This window comes from Leucoraja erinacea, chromosome 1 (assembly GCF_028641065.1).
Source record: "Leucoraja erinacea ecotype New England chromosome 1, Leri_hhj_1, whole genome shotgun sequence".
NCBI classification, from domain to species: Eukaryota; Metazoa; Chordata; class Chondrichthyes; order Rajiformes; family Rajidae; genus Leucoraja; species Leucoraja erinaceus.
Window position 1 is genome coordinate 47197118 of NC_073377.1, and position 22928 is coordinate 47220045.

General features: G+C 41.1%; 1 protein-coding gene across 2 annotated transcripts in view; it reads right to left on the bottom strand.

The window, feature by feature from the left end:
* The window catches only part of itga1 (integrin, alpha 1), a 104839-nt gene that overhangs the window by 14536 nt on the left and 67375 nt on the right, over positions 1-22928 (bottom strand). For both annotated transcript variants that reach the window (XM_055633974.1, XM_055633964.1), the window contains exons 13-17: positions 18065-18201; positions 13977-14087; positions 9188-9273; positions 8192-8327; positions 78-158 (exon numbers count right to left, since the gene is read on the bottom strand). In XM_055633974.1, coding sequence (XP_055489949.1) covers positions 78-158; positions 8192-8327; positions 9188-9273; positions 13977-14087; positions 18065-18201 — 551 coding nt within the window. The remainder of the gene's footprint in view (positions 1-77; positions 159-8191; positions 8328-9187; positions 9274-13976; positions 14088-18064; positions 18202-22928) is intronic.

Here is a 22928-nt window from a genome sequence, read left to right on the forward strand (position 1 = left end):
CTTGTGCCCCTCCAAAAGCCAATAGATTTAAACCCCTCTGTATCCCCCTGCTCCGATTTCCAGATATAAATTCTTACCTCGGAATCTGGTGTAATAAATGGATATCCAACTTTGCACGTTACATTGTTTGGTCCCAATGGTGTGCAATCATCATTTTGCTACAAGAGAGCAAGAGAGATATTTCATTATGTAAACAGAATAATTGTACTAATTATTTCAAGATAGCTGAATATCATTTAACCATATAGCTGCTGGTTTTTGTTCAGTTCATATTTTCTGTTCAGTTTGGCAGATTCAATTTTGTTTTGAACTCAAGTTAGGTATTCTCTGTATACAAATTGCTCCTTACCAAGATCCCATGAGATCTAACCTTCGAGAGCAGCCTACCATGCGGCACCTTGTCGAACGCCTTACTAAAGTCTATGTACACAACATCTACAGATCTGCCCTCATCTTGCTTAAATGTAGGCGGTTTTACCTGCCTCGGGAGTTTACTGTGGCTGTCATCATGGCCATATACATCCCACCACAGGCTAATGCTAACCTAGTGTTTGCGCAGCTGCACTCAGCCACCAGTAAGCAGCAGGATGCTCACACCGACGGTGCCTTCATTGTTGCAGGGGACTTTAACCAGGTCGACCGACGAGCCACACTCCGCAAATTGCATCAGCATGTGCAGTGCCCTACCAGGGGCTCAAACACGCTGGATAAAGTGTACACCAACATCAAGGACGCTTACAAAGCTCTCCCCTGCCCATCCCTGGGGCAATCCGATCAGCTCTCACTGTTTCTACTGCCTGCATACAAACCCCTCATCCACAAGATCAAACCTGCAATAAGGACGGTCAAATTATGGCCCGAGGACGCCACTCTACAACTCCAGGACTGCTTTGATCACACCGACTGGAACCTGTTTGCACAACAGGCAACCAGTGGTACAGAGGTAGACTTTGAGGAGTACACATCCACTGTGCTCTCCTACATCAACTGCTGTATGGAGACTGCATCTCCCTCCTAAACAGGTATACCATTTTGGATACTGTTGGGGGAGATGGCTCATCAGGGGAAGGCAGCAGCAGCCAAGTTCATGGCACCATGGGTGGCTCTGCGGCACAGGAGGGGAGGAAAAACAGTTGAAGGGCAATAGTAATAGGGGATTCAATTGTAAGAGGAATAGATAGGCATTTCTGCGGCTGCAAACGGGACTCCAGGATGGTATGTTGGCTTGCTGGTGCAAGGGTCAGGGATGTCACTGAACGGCTGCAGAACATTCTGGAGGGGAAGGGTGAACAGCCAGTTGCCGTGGTGCACATTGGCACCAACGATATCGGTAAAAAACAGGATGAGGTCCCACAAGGTGAATTTAGGGAGCTAGGAGATAAACTTAAAAGTAGGACCTCAAAGGTAATAATCTCTGGATTACTACCAGTACCATGGGCCAGTCAGAGTAGAAATAGGAGGATATTGCAGATGAATACGTGGCTTGAAAAATGGTGCAAGGAGGAGGGATTCAAATTTCTAGGGCATTGGAACCAGTTCTTGGGGAGGTGGGACCAGTACAAACAGGACGGTCTGCACCTGGGCTGGAATGGAGCCAATGTCCTTGGGGGAGTGTTTGCTAGTGCTGTCGGGGAGGATTTAAACTAATGTGGTAGGGGGATGGGAGCATGAGCAGGGAGACAGAGGGGTGTAAAATGAGGGTAGAAGCAAAAGGTAGCAAGGTGAAAAGTAAAAGTGGCAGGCAGACAAATCCAGGGCAAAAATCAAAAAGGGCCTCTTGTCAACATAATTGTATAAGAGGCAAGAATGTTGTAAAAAGAAGCCTGAAGGCTTTGTGTCTCAATGCAAGAAGGATTCATAATAAGGTGGATGAGTTGAATATGCAGATAGTTATTAATGAATATGATATAGTTGGGATCATGGAGACATGGCTCCAGGGTGACCAAGGCTGGGAGCTGAACATCCAGGATATTCAATATTCAGGAGGGATAAACAGAGGAAAAGGAGGTGGGGTAGCGTTGCTGGTTAGAGAGGAGATTAACGCAATAGAAAGGAAGGATATTAGCTTGGAGGATGTGGAATTGATATGGGTAGAGCTGCAAAACACTAAGGGGCAGAAAACGCTAGTGGGAGTTGTGTACAGGCCACCTAACAGTAGTAGTGGAGTTGGGGATGGCATCAAACAGGAAATTAGAAATTCGTGCAACAAAGGTAAAACAGTTATAATGGGCGACTTCAATCTACATATAGATTGGGTGAATCAAATTGGCAGGGGTGCTGAGGAAGAGGATTTCTTGGAATGTATGCGGGATAGTTTTCTAAACCAACATGTAGAGGAACCAACGAGAGAGCAGGCTATTCTGGACTGGGTATTGAGTAATGAGGAAGGGTTTGATATCAGTCTTGTTGTTTGTGGCCCCTTGGGCAAGAATGACCATAATATGGTTGAGTTCATCACTAGGATGGAGAGTGACATTGTTAATTAAGAAACAAGGGTTCTGAACTTAAAAAAAGGTAACTTTGAGGGTATAAGACATGAATTGGCCAAGATAGACTGGCAATTGGTTCTTAAAGGGTTGATGGTGGATATGTAATGGAAGGCATTTAAAGGCTGCATGGATGTACTACAATAATTGTTCATCCCAGTTTGGCAAAATAATAAATTGAGGAAGGTAGTTCATCCGTGGATAACAAGGGAAATCAGGGTTAGTATCAAAACAAAAGATGAAGCATACAAATTAGCCAGAAAAAGCAGCCTACCAGAGGACTGGGAGAAATTCAGAGTCCAGCAGAGGAGAACAAAGGGCTTAATTAGGAAAGGGAAAATAGATTATGAAAGAAAACTGGTAGGGAACCAGGGCCATATCTAATTCTCTCTTAAATATAGCCAATGAACTGGCCTCAACTACCTTCTGTGGCAGAGAGTTCCAGAGATTCACCACTCTCTGTGTGAAAAATGTTTTTCTCATCTCGGTCCTAAAGGGAAAATAGATTATGAAAGAAAACTGGCAGGGAACATAAAAACTGACTGCAAAAGTTTTTATAGATATGTGAAGAGAAAAAGATTAGTTAAAACAAATGTAGGTCCCTTGCAATCAGAAACAGGCGAATTGATCATGGGGAACAAGGACATGGCAGACCTATTGAATATCTACTTTGGTTCTATCTTCACTAAGAACATTTGCCGGAAATAGCAGGGGACCAGGGGTCAAATAAGATGGAGGAACTGAGTGAAATCCAGGTTAATCGGGAAGTGGTGTTTGGTGAATTGAATGGATTAAAGGCCGATATAAATCCCCAGGGCCAGATAGGCTGCATCCCAGAGTACTTAAGGAAGTAGCCCCAGAAATAGTGGATGATTTAGTGATAATTTTTCAAAACTCTTTAGATTCTGGAGTAGTTCCTGAGGATTGGATGGTAGCTAATGTAACCCCACTTTTTAAAAAGGGAGGAAGAGAGAAAACGGGGAATTACAGACCAGTTAGTCTAACATCGGTAGTGGGGAAATTGCTAGTCAGTTATTAAAGATGGGATAGAAACACATTTGGAAAGTGGTGAAATCATTGAACAAAGTCAGCATGGATTTATGAAAGGTAAATCATATCTGACGAATCTTATAGAATTTTTCGAGGATGAGGGAGAACCAATGTGTTATATCTGTACTTTCAGAAGGCTTTCGACAAGGTCCCACATAAGAGATTAGTATGCAAACTTAAAGCACACGGTATTGGGGGTTCAGTATCGATGAGAATAGAGAACTGCTGGCAGACAGGAAGTAAAGAGTTGGAGTAAACGGGTCCTTTTCAGAATGGCAGGCAGTGGCTAGTGGGGTACTGCAACATCTCCAAGTTTGCGGATGACACGAAACTGGGGGGCAGTGCTAGCTGTGAGGAGGATGCTAGGAGGCTGCAAAGTGACTTGGATAGTTTGGGTGAGTGGGCAAATGCATGGCAGATGCAGTATGATGTGGATAAATGTGAGGTGATCCATTTTGGTGGCAAAAACAGGAAAGTAGACTATTATCTGAATGGTGGCCGACTAGGAAAAGTGGAGATGCAACGAGACCTGGGTGTCATGCTACACCAGTCATTGAAAGTAGGCATGCAGGTGCAGCAGGCAGTGAAGAAGGCGAATGGTATGTTAGCATTCATAGCAAAAGGATTTGAGTATAGGAGCAGGGAGGTTCTACTGCAGTTGTTCAGGGTCTTGGTGAGACCACACCTGGAGTATTGCGTACAGTTTTGGTCTCCTAATCTGAGGAAAGACATTCTTGCCATAGAGGGAGTACAGAGAAGGTTCACCAGACTGATTCCTGGGTTGTCAGGACTTTCATATGAAGAAGGACTGGATAGACTCGGCTTGTACTCGCTAGAATTTAGAAGTTTGAGGGGGGACCTTGCAGAAACTTACAAAATTCTTAAGGGGTTGGACAGGCTAGATGCAGGAAGATTGTTCCCGATGTTGGGGAAGTCCAGGACAAGGGGTCACAGTTTAAGGATAAGGGGGAAGTCTTTTCGGACCGAGATGAGAAAAACATTTTTCACATAGAGAGTGGTGAATCTGTGTAATTGTCTGCCACGGAAGGTAGTTGAGGCCAGTTCATTGGCTATATTTAAGAGGGAGTTGGATGTGGCCCTTGTGGCTAAAGGGACCAGGGGGTATGGAGAGAAGGCAGGTACAGGATACTGAGTTGGATGATCAACCATGGTCATATTGAATGGCGGTGCAGGCTCGAAGGGCCGAATGGCCTACCCCTGCACCTAATTTCTATGTTTCTATGCCCTTATTAATCCTCTTGGTGACATTTTCAAAACATTCTGTCAGATTTGTTAGACCAGACCTCCCATGCACAAAGCCATGCTGACCATCCCTAATCAGTCTGTGCTTATCCAAATGCTGATAGATCCTGTCTCCAACAATCTTCACCACTGATGTTATGCTCACTGGCCTGTAATTCCCAGGCTTGTCCTTGTTGCCTTCTTAAATAATGATCACCCTCCAGTCTTCTGTAACTTTACCTGTGTATAAAGATGATGTAAATGCTTCTGCATGGATTTCTGCAGGTTTCTCTTTATCTTTTCACAAGGTCTGAGGATGTATCTGATCAGGTCCTTTGGATTTTAATGCGTCTTAAAACTGCCAATACTTCTTCCTGTTTGGTAGTTTGTTTATGAGCTCAGATATTCTTTTGTTATAGCTGTACAAGGCACTGGTGAGGCCATAGTTAGTGTATTGTGTTTAATTTGGGTCACCCCACTATAGGAAGGATGTTGCTAGGCTGGAAGAAGAGTGGAGATGATTTATGAGCTTGTTGCCAGGACATGAGGGCCTGAGCTTTAGGCAGAGTTTGGGCATGCTCGGAGCATAGGATGATGAGTTGTGATCTTAGATAGGTGTATAATATTATGAGGGGAATAGATGGAGTAGATGCACAGAGTCTTTGACCCAAGTAGGGGAATTAAGAACCAGAGGACATGGGTTTAAGTTGAGAGGAGAAATATTTAATAGGAATCAGAAAGGGGAACGTTTTCCACACAGAGGGTGATAGGTATATGGAATAAGGTGCCAGAGTTGATCGTTGAGGCAGAAACAATAACACCATTTAAAATACTTTTTGGAAGGTATGTGGATGGGAAAGGTTTAGAGGAATATGGGCTAAACACAGGCAGGTGGGACAAGGGTAGATGGGGCACCTAGGTCATCATTGGCAAGCTGGGACGAAGAGCCTGTTTCCATGCTGTATCACTCTTTGACATCACAACCCCTATGCCTCAGTTCCCCTTAGCTTCCATGCTCTACTTCTCAATGAAAATGGGTGAGAAATATTAATTGAATGTGGTTTTACAGAAGACAGCCATGCTGATCTTTGAGCGTACTCAGTTTTTGCCAAGCCACTCTTTTGCTTTTAATACACACACAACACCACTAGATTCTATTGACTAGTTGCATCGTGGCCTGGTTTGGCAACTCGAACACCCGGGAATGAAGGAGATTATCAAAAGTGGTGAACATTGCCCAGTCCATCTCCGGTACTGACCTCCCACCAATCCAAAGGTTCTATATCAGATGCAGTCTCAAAAAAGCAGCCAGCATCATCAAGGATCCACACTATCCTGACCATGCTCTCATTTCACTTCTGCCATCGGGCAGTAGGTATAGGATACTACAAATACCAACTCCTGAAATTCTGAATATCTTACTGGCCAGACACCCCCACATCTTGATGGTCCCTATTCCTGGTTCTCTGATCCCCTAATTGGTTAAAGCTTTTCTTCTCTCCGATTCCCTTTGGTCCAGATTCCCCAAACCTGATGCTCTCAACTCCCTCTGCATTGTAAGCACAAGAGCTATCCCAATTTGCCCCCATCCTCCTGGTACAGATCCTTGATGAAAACCCTCTCCCTCTATCTCAGCTTTTACTTCTCCCTCAAACCCTTAGCCTTGGTCTCAGACGCAAGTGGTTCATTTTCATTGATGTTAAATGGAATAGCCATTCTTTACAGTTCAAGGAATTAACATTACTGAAATATGCAGTGGGAATCCCATGTCCAATGATTTTGGTGCCATGCTCAAATGCCCACCCTGCACCCCCATTTGAATACACAAGGATTTCAAGTCCAATGAATTTAAATGGAGCATATAGAAGAATAAATGACACCAATGAATAAAAATTATGAAAAATAGCAAATGTTTCATTGTCAAATTTGAACTCATTTTTTCCCCATGGACTATATGGACAGGCTACATTTCTGTTGGGACCCTTCTTCAAATTCAAACCGAATCAGAAATCGAACTGATTCAGTAGGGTCCCGGCTGAAAACGTCACCTATCTATGTTCTCCCAAAATGCTGACTGAGCTGCTGTTACTCCAGCCCTTTGTGCTTTTTTTTTGCTCAAGATTCCAGCATCTGCAGTTTCTTGTGTCTTCTACTCCTTTTGTCTTCTGTGGTTCAAGTTAATTCACTGTATTGAACTACAGACAAGTTGTTATCTTACTGTAACAGTTGCAGATTCAATGACACTGCAAAATTATAATTAAACATGAAGAACCTAACATTGTGTATTTTGTTAACCCCTTAAGGGCCTGTCCCACTGTACGAGGTAATTCCAGAGTTCTCCCGAGTTTTCCCCTGATTCAAACTCGGAGAATGTCCGTAGCGGGTCTGTAGGAGTTTGTGGATGTCTCGAGCGGCTTGTACGAGTAAAAAGTAACAATTTTTTTCATCACGAGTATTTTTGGTACTCGTGGACATTTTTTAGTGTTGAAAAAACGTCACGAGTTTATCGGATTTCCCGAGTACCTACCGTTACTCGTACGAGCCGCTACGAAACATCCACGAACCCGCTACGGACATTCTCCGAGTTTGAATCAGGGGAAAACTCGGGAGAACTCTTGAATTACCTCGTACAGTGGGACAGGCCCTTTTTAATGTGTCTGTGAAGTGCATTAGGGCATCCATATTCTGTGAAAGGCTTGATACAGATTCAAGCCCTTCTTTCTTTACTTACATGAAATAGAATGGGTGCAGATGGTCAATGCCATCCTGTCCATGTTTCTTTTTGCCTTGCTCCTAACTGTCCCACAAGTACAAATCTGGGAGTCATCTAATGTTATATGACCTTAATAATATTTTATGTTGAAATAGGTAGCCAAGATTATGTAACATTTTTGTTTCCATCCACTGTCAGAGAACTTACCAGTGGCTAATCAAATTGGATGAAGAGGCTTTCAAACGTGATTTTTTAAAGTTTAGTTTAGAGATACAGCGAGAAAACAGGCCCTTCAGCCCACTGGGTCCTTGCCGACCAACAATCACCCTGTACACTTGCATTATCCTACACACTGGGGCCAATTTACAATTTTTCCTGAAGCCAATTAACCTTCAAACCTGTACTTCTTGGAGTGTGGGAGGAAACCAGAGCACCTGTGAAAAACCCATGTGGTCACAGGGAGAACGTACAAACGCCATACAGAGAGCACCCGTAGTCAGGATCGAACCCATGTCTCTGGCGCTGTAAAGCAGCAACTTTACCACTACGCCACCATGCCACCCCATTCAGAGGTAATTTCACCTATGAGTGATGCTTTGAGTTAATATATATTAGTACACTATAACTCTTAACTAATAAAATTGCAAGTGGGATTTCTATGACAGTAGATTAAAAATATAACAATATGACTGTTCCTTACCTCCACTCCAGCAAAATAGATATTCTTAGAAAAGATCACTGCTATTCTTGAGTTGTAGGCATTTTCCTTTTGGTTTATTAATTTTATCACCAAATTGAATTTTTTCTGATTGATTTGCACAATGTAAGGATGCATCCTGGAAACATGAAGATTTAATTTGGATTAATGTTAATCAAAATGCTATTTGTATTTGATAATTTGAAACAAAGCTTAGGACATTGTGCTTAAAAATATTATCTGGTTTATGTTCAATGTAAGCCAAGTTATGATAATGGCCAAAAAACAACATTTGTATTTGGATCTGGCTATTTGTCAGTAACAATAGAAAAGTACGCAAGAGTGAAGCTGAGGTTGAAGAAGCAGTATTTAAAATGATACTAATCTGCTAGTTTAAACCCTAAAGATTGCAGGAGGATGGGTAGATGAAAAGAAACAAAATTGTTCACCTTTGCATCTTTGGAAATAACTGCAATAGTAAAAGGATGAGCGATGGAGCTTGATTGTCATAAACTGATTGTAGAAGATTGCTGAAGATGGAATTCAGTTAGCTCAGGAATAACAATAAAGTTCTGAAGAATAACAGCTAAAAACACAATGGTATAGCAAAGATATAGAAATATTTTGGCATCAGTAAGAAATTAAAGGCTATAGTTGAACAGGAAAACGTCCATTAAGCAGTAGGGATTTACATGTATCCTATCTATAAATTACTGCCCAAGAGAGTGGCTGACAGTATTCGATAAGTGTCCAGATGAACACTTCAATTACTTATGCATAGGGGGGCATCAGATGAAGTGCTAGGTGACAAGGTTAATACAGAAAGATGCCCACCGGACAGTGTAGAAAGTTGGATCAAAGGGCCTAATTCCATGCAATATAATTGCATGATTCTTTGAAAGATCATCAATGTGAAATCTTAATTCTGATTCTCCACAGACACAGTTTAACTATTGCGTATTCCAGCAACTTTTGATTCTATGTTGAAAATGTTATTACCTGTCACCCTTTATGTCTGCCTGGGCACGAAGCTTTAGGTCATTGATGCATTCTCCATCCTCTCCACAATCTTTTGTGAAAGGCACCTGGTGGAACACAGAACACAATAAAATGACCTCTTGCATGGTCAGGAAACTGGAAGACTTGTATATTTTCCAGTGGCACTTAGAAACAGTCATAGAGCTGTACTGCACCGAAACAACATTCCAACATCTACAGTCTCTTATCCTCCATATCATCCAGTCTATTTCATTGGCACCTCATCCATCATTCAATGTAATTGCATCCACCAACGTTGTATTATGTCTACACCAACAAAATGCACAGCAGTTGTTTGCCCAAACTACTCCCAAGTCAACAACATCTACCACCAAAAGGACAAGAGCATCAGGCATAAGAAAATACCACCATCTATTGGTCATACATTATCTTGACTTGTAAATGGTCCTGGATCTAATCCTGGAATATCCTCCTTAACAACACTGTGGGATTATCTTCACCAGACCAACAGCAGTAATTCAAGGAGATATCTCGCCACCACTTCTCGATGAATAATAAATGCTAACTTTGCTGCTCACGTCTCCAAAAATAAATTAACAAATAAAAACACCCGAGCACCTGGAAATTAGTCCAGATCAATGATATATTGAGTTCCGCCCTTAATTACATTTTATTTAAGAGATCCTGTTGCCTTTGCATGTGTCCCAGACAGATGGATAGGAAGGGTTTAGTTTAGAGGAATATTGGCCAAATGGGATTGTCCCAGATTGCTAACTTGGTCAGCATGGACAAATCAAGCCAAAGACCCTGTTTCCACCGGCCTATGTCAGTTCTTCTATTCTTATGAACTCAATGGAATGCGATGTTGTGAAGAACTATTCCTCAAATTCCCACCACAGATAATCTTTGTCTCCTTGACAGTGGTAGGCCTGGCTTTCAGGTGACACAATAATACTTTTTTGTTTGGAATCATTTCCACAAATAAGTAAGCAACCCTTTGACATTTTATGCGTTTCATTTTTTAATCTGTGCTTTGGTTGCATAAAGGACAATTTAAGTTAACCACTAGATGGCAGCAACCTCCATTCACAACAATCTAACTAACAATGAAGATCGACACAACAAGCTGGAGTAACTCAGCGGGGCAGGCAGCATAAATGGAGAGAAGGAATGGGTGACATTTCGGGTCGAGACCCTTCTTCACACAATGATCCCAATTGTAAAGAAAGGAAAATTTTCATTTGTATATTTGAGCATGTCTGCTTCAAATGCAAAAAAGAACACTTACAAAACGTTGTAATGTGATAAAAGTTCCACCTGCAAAATATATTCAATCTGTTTCACTTGTAAAAGACAACACAGTTAACTAGCAAAATAACAGGAAAATTGTGGCCAATATTGAGGTTTCTATGCATTATCCATTGTATATTACTGGCATTTATACTATGATAAATTCTTTATTTGAAAATATTAACATAATTTAATTGTAGAATAGGAGGAGACACTAAAGGGTGAAGCATGTTTATTTTACTTAATCCATCGAAATCCTTCTTAACATTTACTCACTAGTCGACAAAATAATGCCTCTAATCACGTCTTCCAACTTTGATAGGAAATGTAAAATACTACTGGAGCATTCTCAAAGAAATATGTTATTCAATAATTATGCCCGAGCTAATGTTATTGTACTGAAAATAACTTCACTTAACGCACCTTTTCAGTCAATAGTTCCACAGAAATAATATTGTGGGTTCATGGCCCTTATCCCCGGCTCAAAAATATTAAAAAAAGATTCCAAAAGTATTAAAAAACATTCAAACTATGAAAAATTTAGGAAACTATAAATCTGAGGTGCTTAATAATATTCAAATAAACTCAATTCTGAAACAAAATTATGAGGAGAGAATCCAGAAATCAGGGGTGCAAAGGGACTTGGGAATGCTGGTGCAGGATTCCCAAAAGGTTAATCTGCAAATCGAATCGGTAGTAAAGAAAGCAAACTCAATGCTAGTATTTATTTCAAGAGGGCTTGTATACAAAAACAGGGATGCAATGCTGAGGCTCTATAAGGCGCTGAAAAGGCCACATTTGGAATATTGTGAACAATTTTTGGCACCATATCTGAGGAAGGATGTGCTGGCTCTGGAGAAGGTCCAGAGGAGATTTACAAGAATGATCCCAGGAATGAGTAGGTTAACCTATGATGAGTGTTTGTCGACACTGAGCCTGTACTCACTGGAGTTTAGAAGACTGGGGGGGACCTTATTGAAACATACAGAATAGTGAAAGGCTTGGATAGAGTGGATGTGGAGTGGATGTTTCCACTAGTGGGAGAGTCTAGGACTAGAGGTCATAGCCTCAGAATTAAAGGAACATTCTCTTCGGAAGGAAATGAGGAAAAATGTATTTAGTCAGAGGGTGGTGAATAAGTGGAATTCTTCACCAGAAAGGGCTGTGGATGCCAGGTCAGTGAATATTTTTTTAAGGCAGAGATAGATAGGTTTTTAACTGGTACAGGTGTCAGAGGTTATGGGGAAAAGGCAGAAGAATGGGATTTGGAGGGAGAGGTAGATCAGCCATGATTGAATGTTGGAGTAGACTTGATGGACCAATTGGCTTAATACTACTCCTATCATTTATGACCTTCTGAAATCTAAAACAACTAAGTTCTCCATCACTGATAGACATTCTGATCCATTAAAATCAATGGAGCAGAACACCATGAGATGGACTAACTGCTGCAGGCTGTTCAAGCGGAATTCCCAGCACAAGTACTGGGCAATTGCCACATGTTAATACTCCTTTGCTGTACTCAGTAAGAATTTGAGAGATTGCCTGTATTCATGGAATGGCTGCAAGAAACTTCTAAGACTTTTGCATTTGTGCAGACATTGGTGTGAATTCAGATTTTGCTGACTGCTTCACAGGGAAACACCGTCATTTCTGTGTGGACTTGCTGTCAGATCCCTGCAAAATATGACCCAGTTTGCGTTAAATCGTGTGATTACTCTCAATGGCAAAAAAACAGTACCAATATATTGCCATGGTATTTTACTGTGACACAGCTCCGACACAAGGAACTGTATATGCAAAGAAAGAAACAAAGTGCTGGAGTAACTCAACAGGTCAGGCAACATCTCTAGAGAACATGGCTAGATGACATTTTGGGTCTTTCTTCACACTGATGTTTTGTTATTAAAGGATAGCATCCTTGCAAGAGATAGGGTGGAAGGAGGTGCAGTTCAGATAAATGTGGGAGTCGGAGGATTAGTAGTAGATGTTAGTCAATAGTTTGTCTCTTGTGATGGTGAAAGAGGACTCTCTCGAACTTCTACAGGTGCACAGAAGAGAGCATACCAACTGGTTGCATCGTGGCTTGGTTCGGCAACTTGAGCGTCCAGGAGCGGAAAAGAATGCAGAAAGTTGTGAACACTGCCCAGTCCATCATCAGCTCTGACCTCCCCACCATCGAAGGGATCTATCGCAGTTACTGCCTCAAAAGGGCTGCCAACATCATCAAGGACCCACACCATCCTGGCCACACACTCATCTCTCCGCTGTCATCAGGTAGAAGGTACAGGAACCTGAAATCTGGTAATCCAGGTTCAGGAACAGCTTCTTCCCCATAGCCATCAGGCTATTAAACTCGCCATCAAACAAACTCTGAACTATAACAGCCTATTGCACTTTATCTGTTTATTTATGTGTATATATATATGGTATATGCTATGGTATATACTGTTCTGTAATTATGCTTCCAATACTCTGTTGTGCTGCAGCAAGCAAGAATTCCATTGTCCTATCTGGGACACATGACAATAAACTTTCTTGACTTGACTCTTGACTTGAGAGATTAAGAAAGGGGAGAGAGGTGTCAGAGAGAGTTCAAGTGAATTTGAGGGCAGGGTGGAAGTATGGTAAAGTTAATGAACTAAATTAGTTCTGCTTGGGTGCAGTTCTGAAGAAGGATCCTGATCCAAAACAGCACCGATCCATGTTCTACAGAGATGCTGCATGACATGCTGAGTTACTTCAGCATTTTGTGTCTTTTTTGCTAGGGCAATTTTCGTATCTGTGCTGCAATTTGCTTAAAATTTGGTAAGTTACAGCTCCCACCCATAGGACCCGGTTTAAGACCTGAAACATGGTTATATGGTCCTGGTCCTGAATCGTGAGAACAAAAATAATAAATGCCCATTGTTGACTCTGGATCTCTGCCTTTTCTCTTATAACTTCTGCAGCCTTCTATGTCTTTACAGTTTTCCGCATGTGGCCTATAGTGGGACTGGGAATGATCGGTCCTTCCATCTTATTTACATCACAACAGGAGGTGGCACGAACCATTTAATTTCTTTATAAATTGACCATTCCATTGTCAACAATTGGACCAGGCACTTTTTGTATATTACATGAGGGTTGCATATAATATTTATGCCAAAACAGAAATCAGAAAAAAATATATAAAATGAGCACTTCCTTGCTTTAAGAGACTGTTATCATGGTTTGTTTCTCTCTTGCTGTAGTATAATCTGGTCACATTTTTCAAATAATAGTTGCATTATGAAACAAATGCAAAATATATGACCAGAAATGCCCATTCCAATTATCCAATGGGTAGGGCCAAGTGGAAATGGGTGCAAAGGCAGCTACAAACCATTTTTTACCTGTGATTGATACAATTTTCGCACAACAGATTTTTAAAAGTAAAATCCCATCCGATTGTCAAATTCTTGTCACATTTAAACAAAAAACACAAAATTGATTATACAACTGTAAGTTGTTAAATTACCAAAGCTTTCTTTGATTTTGGCAGGTCAACATCCAGGACTGGTCCTTCCTCTGGATTTAAGGTCTCAAACTCCACCAGAATCTCTACAGGATTTAGAAAATCTGGAGCATCCTATAATATTGCAAGAAATGAACAACCATTGGTCAAACTTGAGTATGGCCAGTCAATCAAAATGAATGTTGACATATGAAGAAAAGTCAAAAACAAATGTTCAACATGAATGGGCTGACAGACAAATGGTATCAAACAGGCATAAATTCTCACCATTGACTTGAATTGAAAACATTTTATTAGCCAAGTATGTATACATACAAGGAATTTGCCTTGGTGCTTTGCTTGCAAGGATAACAACACGATATACAGCAAAAATAAAACATTATAATTTAAACATGTGAAGAATAAACTAAAATACCAGAGAGCAAAAAGAGGCGACAGACTTTTGGCTGTCGAGTAGAGCTACTGCTCATGGAAAATAGCTGTTTTTATGTCTGGTTGTGGTGGCTTTGACAGTCTAGAATTGCCTCCCAAGGGGAAGTACTTCAAAGAGTTTGTGGCCAGGAGATTGGTCAGAGATGATCTTACCCGCTCGCTTCCTGGCCCTTGCAATGTACAGTTCGTCAATGGAGGGAAGGTTGCAGCCAATAAACTTTTCAGCTGATCGGACGATTCGCTGCAGCCTCCGGATGTTGTGCTTGGTGGATGAGCCAAACCAAACCATGATAGAGAAGCTGAGCACAGACTCTATGATGCCAGTATAAAACTGGACCATCATTGCCTGTGGAAGATTGTGTTTTCTCAGCTGCCGCAGGAAGTACATCCTCTGTTGGGACTTTTTGACTGTGGAGTCAATGGTCCCTGGAGATGATGGTTCCAAGGAACTTAAAATACTCCACAGATGTGACTGTGGTGTTGTTGATGGTGAGTTGGGGGAGGAGAGGGGAGGGGGAGCTCTCCTAAAGTCTACAATCAATTCCACTGTCTTCAGAGCATTGAGCTTGAGGATGTTGCGGTGACACCAGGACGCCAGCTGTGTCACTTCCTGTCTGTAGGCAGATTCCTCCCCATCCTGAATCAGTCCAATCAGGGCTGTGTCATCTGCAAACTTGAGAAGCCTGACAGACATGTCTGCGGAGGTGCAGTCGTTGGTGTAGAGCAGCATTTCTCAACCTTTTTACGCTTGTGGAACCCTTGAAATAATTTTCATGTCTCAGGGTACCCGACATAAAAATTATTATATATCTTTATTAATCTCTTTCTTTCTCTTTCATAAAGTTCATAAGGCAAACATTATGTATTTTTCTGATAACTGATTTAAGCAAAAAAATAACATGTTTTTCTCAAGTTAATTGACAAAAAAACTGAAATCAAACTGCGTTCAAAACTGAAGCAAATAAGGGCAAACAGAAGAACTAACCTTAGAGGGGAGAGAGAGAGAGAGAGAGAGAGAGAAAACACACGTAAACTTTTGAAAAACTAACAAAAACCATACATAAATAAAATTTTGATAAACAAAAATAAACATAAACATACTTAATTTTTTTAAATTCATATAACATCCCTAAAGACAGGTCTGCTGGAGACCTTGCATGTGTCTGTACTTGAGTCACTTGAATCCGTCACGTACAGCTCCTGTCCACTGACCACGAAAGGCCGTTTCACACTGGCGCCGTATGGACGTCGCCAAATATGACGATGCTAAATAGACGTCGCTAAATATGCCGTACATATATAATAAAATCACGAATATGAAATTAAACACAAAAATGACTCAAATTGAATTTACATATAATTAGCCAATTTATCACTATTTCTCTCAGAACCCCAATCGACCTCTCGCAGAACCTTAGCGTTCTGGTGAATCCCAGTTGAGAAACGCTGGTGTAGAGAGAGTAAAGGAGAGGGGAGAGTACGCAGTCTTGCGGTGCTTCTATGCTGAGGGTCAGCGGGTCTGAGATGTACTTTCCCAGCCTCACATGCTGCTTCCTGTCTGTCAGGAAGTTGGTGATCCACTGATAGAGGGGTTCACACACAGTCAACTGGGAGACGGATATGAACACTAAATTAATGGCTGTCAAAGACTTCTCATTAAAATTCAGGAATTTGGAACATTGGTGATAACTTCAATTGTTACAAATGGCTGAGTTTGGATCAGGTGAAATTTCGGTATTTTGACAATCTGAACCTGAAGTACCTTGCCAAATTTCAGCTTTGATTCAGGACAAAACATTGTTATTCTTGCACCGCCATACTCTAGTTTGCCTACTTCACTGCCATTAATGCTCTTCTCTAATTACACTGGATTCAAAGGTTGGACTACTTAAATTAGGATTTGAGTTTGGTTTCCCAATTGGTGCTTGATTCCCTCAAACCTATGCACCCTTCTTTCTCCTGGGTTACATCCTTTTCCTAAGATCATTAACAGTTTCTCTCTCAAATTCCACCTGATTTGCTCTGTACTGCTGGGTTTAAAAAAAAAAATTAAACAATTAATAATAGCAGATACTATTCTGTTTATGTACAGCATAACATTTGCAATACAAAAAAAAGATAATTTATCCTATTTTCAGTTCCAACAGCAAAAGGCCTGGTACTTAAAAGTCTAGCTCAAGGAAATGATAAAGAGCACAAGGGAGAGTTTTCGCCACAGTTGGGGAATGTTAAGGACGTTAAGCGTTCCAAATCATCACTGGCATTAACTATTGCAAGTATTAGACATTAGATAATAGACACTAGGTGCAGGAGTAGGCCATTCGGCCCTTCGAGCCACCACCACCAATAAATGTAATCATGGCTGATCATCCACAATCAGTACCCCGTTCCTGCCATATCCCCATATCCCCCGACTCCGCTATCTTCAAGAGCCCTATCTAGCTATCTCTTGAAAGTATCCAGAGAACCGGCTTCCACCTGAGGCAGACACTGAGGCAGACACTGAGGCAGACACTGAGGCAGAGAATTCCACAGACCCACAACACACACTCACAATTGTATTTGTATTGTATACAATATTGCATTGTAATTCCACAGACCCACAACACACACTCACAATTGTATTGTATACAATATTGCATTGTAATTCATTTTCTACTTAGATTATTTTTAACATAAACAATAAACAAGGATTAAACCTTTTAAAAGGAGGAGCCAAACAACAAAAACAGCTTTTCACAGTACCTTGGTCCCACATGGCAATAATCGGAACCAATTTAATTATGCTTCAAAATTCCATAGTTTTGTGCTCATTTCTGGGCAACAAATATACTTGTGTTTCTGAACTGAGGACAGGGGGGTGGAAGAGAATTGAGTGTTTCATGGAGAGGGAAATCAGCACTGGAGAAAGGAACACTTTTCCATATCTAGAGACAACGCTTCAATGTTCATTCCCCATAGTCTACTCAAATAATTGACTGCGATCACAGAACTGTAACTCTTGTCACAATCATGAATATTTTCATTGCTTCAACCTTGTAACTGGATGTCTGGCTAAAATGTTTGTCAAATAAGCCAATGGGTGAGAGACATAGGATGTATATAATCTGGACCTTGGCTGGCACATGAGAAGAAATTGTCCACCTAGATATCTGTGATTCTAAATCCCACAAGGAAAATAACATCCTATGTTGCTGAGCACTCCATGCACTGTGTAGTTCTATTCTTAAACAACAGTGTTGATTCCAAACATGCATTAATTCCTTTCCCATAAATAAATGATATAATTCTGAAGTAAAAATGAATGATTTGTAAAAAGAAAATTTGAGAGATACGAGCCTGATAACTGTAAGGAAGGGACAAAAAATGTTCTTATTCATTAATTAAAAAAAAAATTATAGGCAGATATTTGTTTTTATAGACATAGGACATTTCTTGGATCATTAACATCACATAAAGTTCTACCAGTGGGTGAATCTGGGCTCTTATTGTTAAATCCAATGCTATCCCTGCCTGCTATTCAAATATGCCTTTGCATGAGGTGTTGCTGGTGGTTCTAGTTTGTTATCATACTTTGGAATGATTACCCACTGAATCATGAGGAAAGCTATTTCCATGTAAGTAAAAGCATTGCTTAAGAAAAAGTTTAGTTTACTTGCCAACATGTAGAAGATGTGTTCAGTGCAGTTCTGGGAGGGTAGGGTGATGTATCCTTGGATATTTCTCTCATGTGTTTCTTTGAAGAGTCCTCTGGTGACACGTCGTGCGGAGTCTAGTCCAACTTTATATTCAAGAACTGCAACCAAAATTAGTACACTCGGTCAACTCAAGTCATGTCAGGAGTCAAGATTGTCCATTTGTTTGCCCATTAAAAACTTGCTACAGCTTTACATGCATCTTTAGATGCTGCAACAACTAAAAATACAAGTAAATATGTTATTCTAAGTAGATTAGAACATAATAGTGTAAAAACCAAAGTACACAGAGCAACCAGAGTAACATAAAGTCCTTTATTCCTCATTATAACAGCTCGTTGGTTATCTGCAAATCCCCACACCCAAAGTCTGTTCCGGGATCCTGAGGTTTCTCCTGACAAATACACATGTGTATATGTACATATTAAGGATCCACTCATTGTATAAATATGGTGATTAACTTCCAGACCACTTATGTCAAGAGGCTCCCTGCTGTATGTACCATGTTCTAACAGAGAACGGGCTTTGTTTAGATAGCTGCATCTTGTGATTTCAAAACAGATCACTGCTTGGAAGTTGCAATGGAAGTAGCTGTTGGTAAATGTCATTTTCTTTCAGCTATTTAAAAATGTGAATATGTTCATTTATGTGTATGAATACATTTAAAATTATAGGTTATATTTATGGACATTTGTGGGTGCATTGGTTGGAAAGGAAAACAACCTTACTGGCATCTGATCTTTTTTGTGGCTGCATGAGGTCTGTGCACTAAACCTTTCCCAGAAAATAAGGATATGATATATAAACATTGTGTACTATCAGACCCTGAAATTGGGAACTTCAGATAACAGCCCTTTTATTTGTGAATGCATTTGTCAGTAAACACTAATTTGAAAAGTTGTCATTGGATAAGGCAAATTAACGTGCATGAGGGAAGCTCATGGTGTCATATACTACACGGCTGTTCAGTTCACACTATCCACCAAGTACCCAGTTACACTAAATCATGCTATTCTCGCCACATTGTCACTAACTGTGCCCCTATTCTACCTAGGGTACACAAAAAATATTGGAGAAACTCAGCGGGTGAGGCAGCATCTATGGAGCGAAAGAAATAGGCAACGTTTCGGTCGGAACCATTCTTCTGATAGATGCTGCCTCACCTGCTGAGTTTTTCCAGAATTTTTGTCTACCTTTGATTTTCCAGCATCTGCACTTCCTTCTTAAACAACCCCTATTCTACCTCCCACCTACACTCTAAGGGTAATTTATAATAACGAATTAACCCACCGGCCCACATATCTATTGTATGTGGGAGGAAACTAGAGCACCTGGATGAAACCCATGCCATCAAAGAGGGACTGCAAACTCCACACAGACAGAATGTAGGACAGGGATGAACCCAGATTGCTGGAACTGTGGTAGACATCAACACTGTGCTGCCAGAAATTGAATTAACTGTTAAACAATAAAATGCCTTTGTAGTATTAAGAATTAGGCCTGATATTAAACTGGCACTACTGCTTTAATTATTTTCAGTGATAATGTGCATAATGATATTTTAGAAAATAGTTAAACCAAGGGAGACAGGAGTTACCCTCACACGCCAAAAGTCTAATTTAATTTAACCTTTTTCACATTCAACTGGAGCCTACAAGTTATAAATGTTTCAGTGTTATCATGGATGATATTGCCGTGCTGATAAAGCTCCTCCTTTTCATGACCTTGAATAAGCACACATTCCATAGTTTATACAAACTCAGAGGTTATTTACTAAGAGTTGATTATGTCCCGAATAATCTAGACTGTATACATACAGTCCGCAGACTTGTCTTTTTATTGAGTAACCTCAGATGATAAATTGAAACTCATCGAGACACCAAAGTCAAGCATGGGAGAAACCTGAGAATGATAAATCATCATCTTGTTGGCATGAGAGATTTTTCAGTGGACAATCACTAATCAGCTAATTTTTGATTAGTTTTCAAAGCATTGCTAAATGGTACTGCTATTGATAAAAATAATAACCAAAACAATAAAGCTGTCATTGCATTGATTGACATCAAATGCAAAGTCATTACAATTCTATAACTAGTTAACAGACTCAATAACAGGGGCAACACGATGGTGCCTTACAGTGCCAGAGACCCAGAGTTTGTACATTCTCCCTCATGGGTTTTCTCCGATTTCCTGGCACGCTCCAAAGAAGTACAGATTTTGCAGGTTAATTGGCGTTGGTAAAATGATAAATTGTCAGTACTGTGTAGCATAGTGCTGGTGTACAGGATGATCAGTGGGCAGCGCAGATTCAGTGGGCTGAAGGGATTGTTTCTATGCTGTATCTCCAAAGTCTAAAGTCTAAAGTAAACACCAGCTTTGATTTTAAATATATCTAGGTAACTGCCATGAAATGGCACAGCACCCACATTTAACCAACTTAAAAAAAAGTGAAATAGGCTGAATGTGGTTTGCTATGTTGATAAAGTGGTTTACACCCAAAAAACAATAATCTAGTCTCAATTGCACTTCATTCAATCTTACACATTTCCCGACACTTTGCTGTGCAGCAAGCAGGGGGCAGCAATGTCAGTCAAATGCCAGAAACACAAAGACAAGTCAAGGTTATTGCCATATGCAGAAGTATGGTGAGGTACAGGTCCAATGAAAATGTTGCTTGCAGCAGCATCACAACTCCAACATACAAGAACATAAATCATCCATAAACTATGCATAAAATTATCCTAAAAATCTACAAGTTAAAAGGAACAGATTGGGGGGAAAAAAAGCTATCAGTTTAAAATTCATTTAGCAAAACAAATGCATGTTTGTGCAAGAGGTGGTTCATTGCATTCTGTGGCCGAGATAGATTTAGGGTTGTCAGGCTGATTGAAGAACCTGATGGTTATAGAAAAGTAACAGTTTCTGAACCTGGTTCAGTTTTTAGTTTAGTTTAGACATACGGTGCGGAAACAGGCCCTTCGGCCCACTGAGTTCGCGCCAACCAGCAACCTCTGTACATTAGCACTATTCTACACACTAGGAACAATTTACAGTTTTTCTGATGCCAATTAACCTACAAATCTGTACGTCTTTGGCGTGTGGGAAGAAACCAGAGCTCCCGGAGAAAACCCACACGGTCACGGATAGAACGTGCACACTCCATACAGATGGCTGTGGTTGTGTGACTCTGGGCTTTTGTATCTCTTGCCTGACAGTAGCAATGAGAAGGGGGCATGACCCAGATGGTGGTGATCCTTGATGATAAATTCCACGCTCTTGAGCCAGCGACTATGGTGGAGAGGGCTGTCTGGAAGAGCTCCTGTTCACAGGTAAAAACCTGTCATGCCATCCATCCATTTTTAAAAAAATGTTTTGTTTTTTTTTAAATTATGTGCAATCACCCATACTGTATATAGGAATCCTATTTATTCACTCTATTCATCCATTGTCTTTTTATAGATATGTATATAGCGCCGCAGAACTGTGCACCTTATCCCCCCCCCCTTTGTTTTGTTTTTGTATTTGATTAATTACATGTCTGCACTGAGTAGGAGCTGCTTTTAATCTCATTGTACATGTGTATAGTGACAATAAAATGGCATTCATTCATAAGAAGAACCTGGCAGGACTTGGCTACAATCATTCTACAGGGGTAAGAAACCGACACAACAGAGCTATGGTGAAAGAATTGTGGCCTCACAAGAAATGAAAAATAATCAAGAGGATTTGTACACCTCTCTTTACATTGGATGAATGATGATCCTCATAGTAAATACGTTTTTGCAAAGGCCTGTGTTCTTTATGTGAGTGCCACTCATTAGGAAATACATAGAAGCTCTGATAAGCAGTTGTTTCACATCGGTGCAGGTGGAATGGACAATAGGCTGCAAAGGGATGATTATTGATGTATTGCATTACTGTTAAGATTATGGTGTGCAGAGGCCCACTGTGTTTGCCTTGAAGAATGGTACATTACAGGATCCTTATAAAAATCACACAGCTACAATAATACCATGCTCCACAAGTCAATTAGGTTATGAGGATATGAATGTTCAGCAGGAACATGTGCCCTCTCCCACCACTTCCCCTCCCCTTAACCTTCCTCTTCCTCTTGTTTCTGTTCTTCCAATTCTTTTTCTTCCTCCTTTGACAGTAGCTGATGTCATCGATTGTAGAGATTCTTGTCATGCAGCAAAGCCAAAGTCAAAGTCAAATTTATTCGGCGCATGCACCCGAAGGTGCAGTGAAATGAATTTGCCAGCAGCGATATACTTAAAAAAAGAACACGCAATACGATTTAACACAAACATCCACCAGCATTCTTCACTGTGGTGGAAGTCAATAAAGTTCAGTCAGTCCTCCTTTGTTCACTCGTGGTCAGGGCCATAAGCCCACCGTAGTCGCCGCTACGGACGGCCCGATGTACAGGCCTTCTCGTTGGGATGATCAAACCTCCGACGTTGGGACGGTCGAACACACTCCGTGGCTTGGAGTGCCCGAATCAGCACTTTCCTACCGAAGACCGCGGCTTCAGGATGTTATAGGCCGCAGGCCGGCAGTCGGAGCTCTTCTCCGGTAATCCCAGGCAAGGGGATCCCAGGTTCCAGATGGCAAGTCCACGCCACGCCCACGGCTAGAAGCTCCGCCGACCACAGCCCCATGATGTCAAAGTCACCAGGCCAGCGATCGGAGCATTCCTTTCTGGCGACCCCTGGCAAGGGTTCACCCCGCTCCGCGATGGAAAAGTCCACGCTGCACCCGCTGCTGAAGCTCTTGTGCCCGACTCTGGGAAAGACCGCTCCAATTCAAACTTTTAGGCCACGAGAGG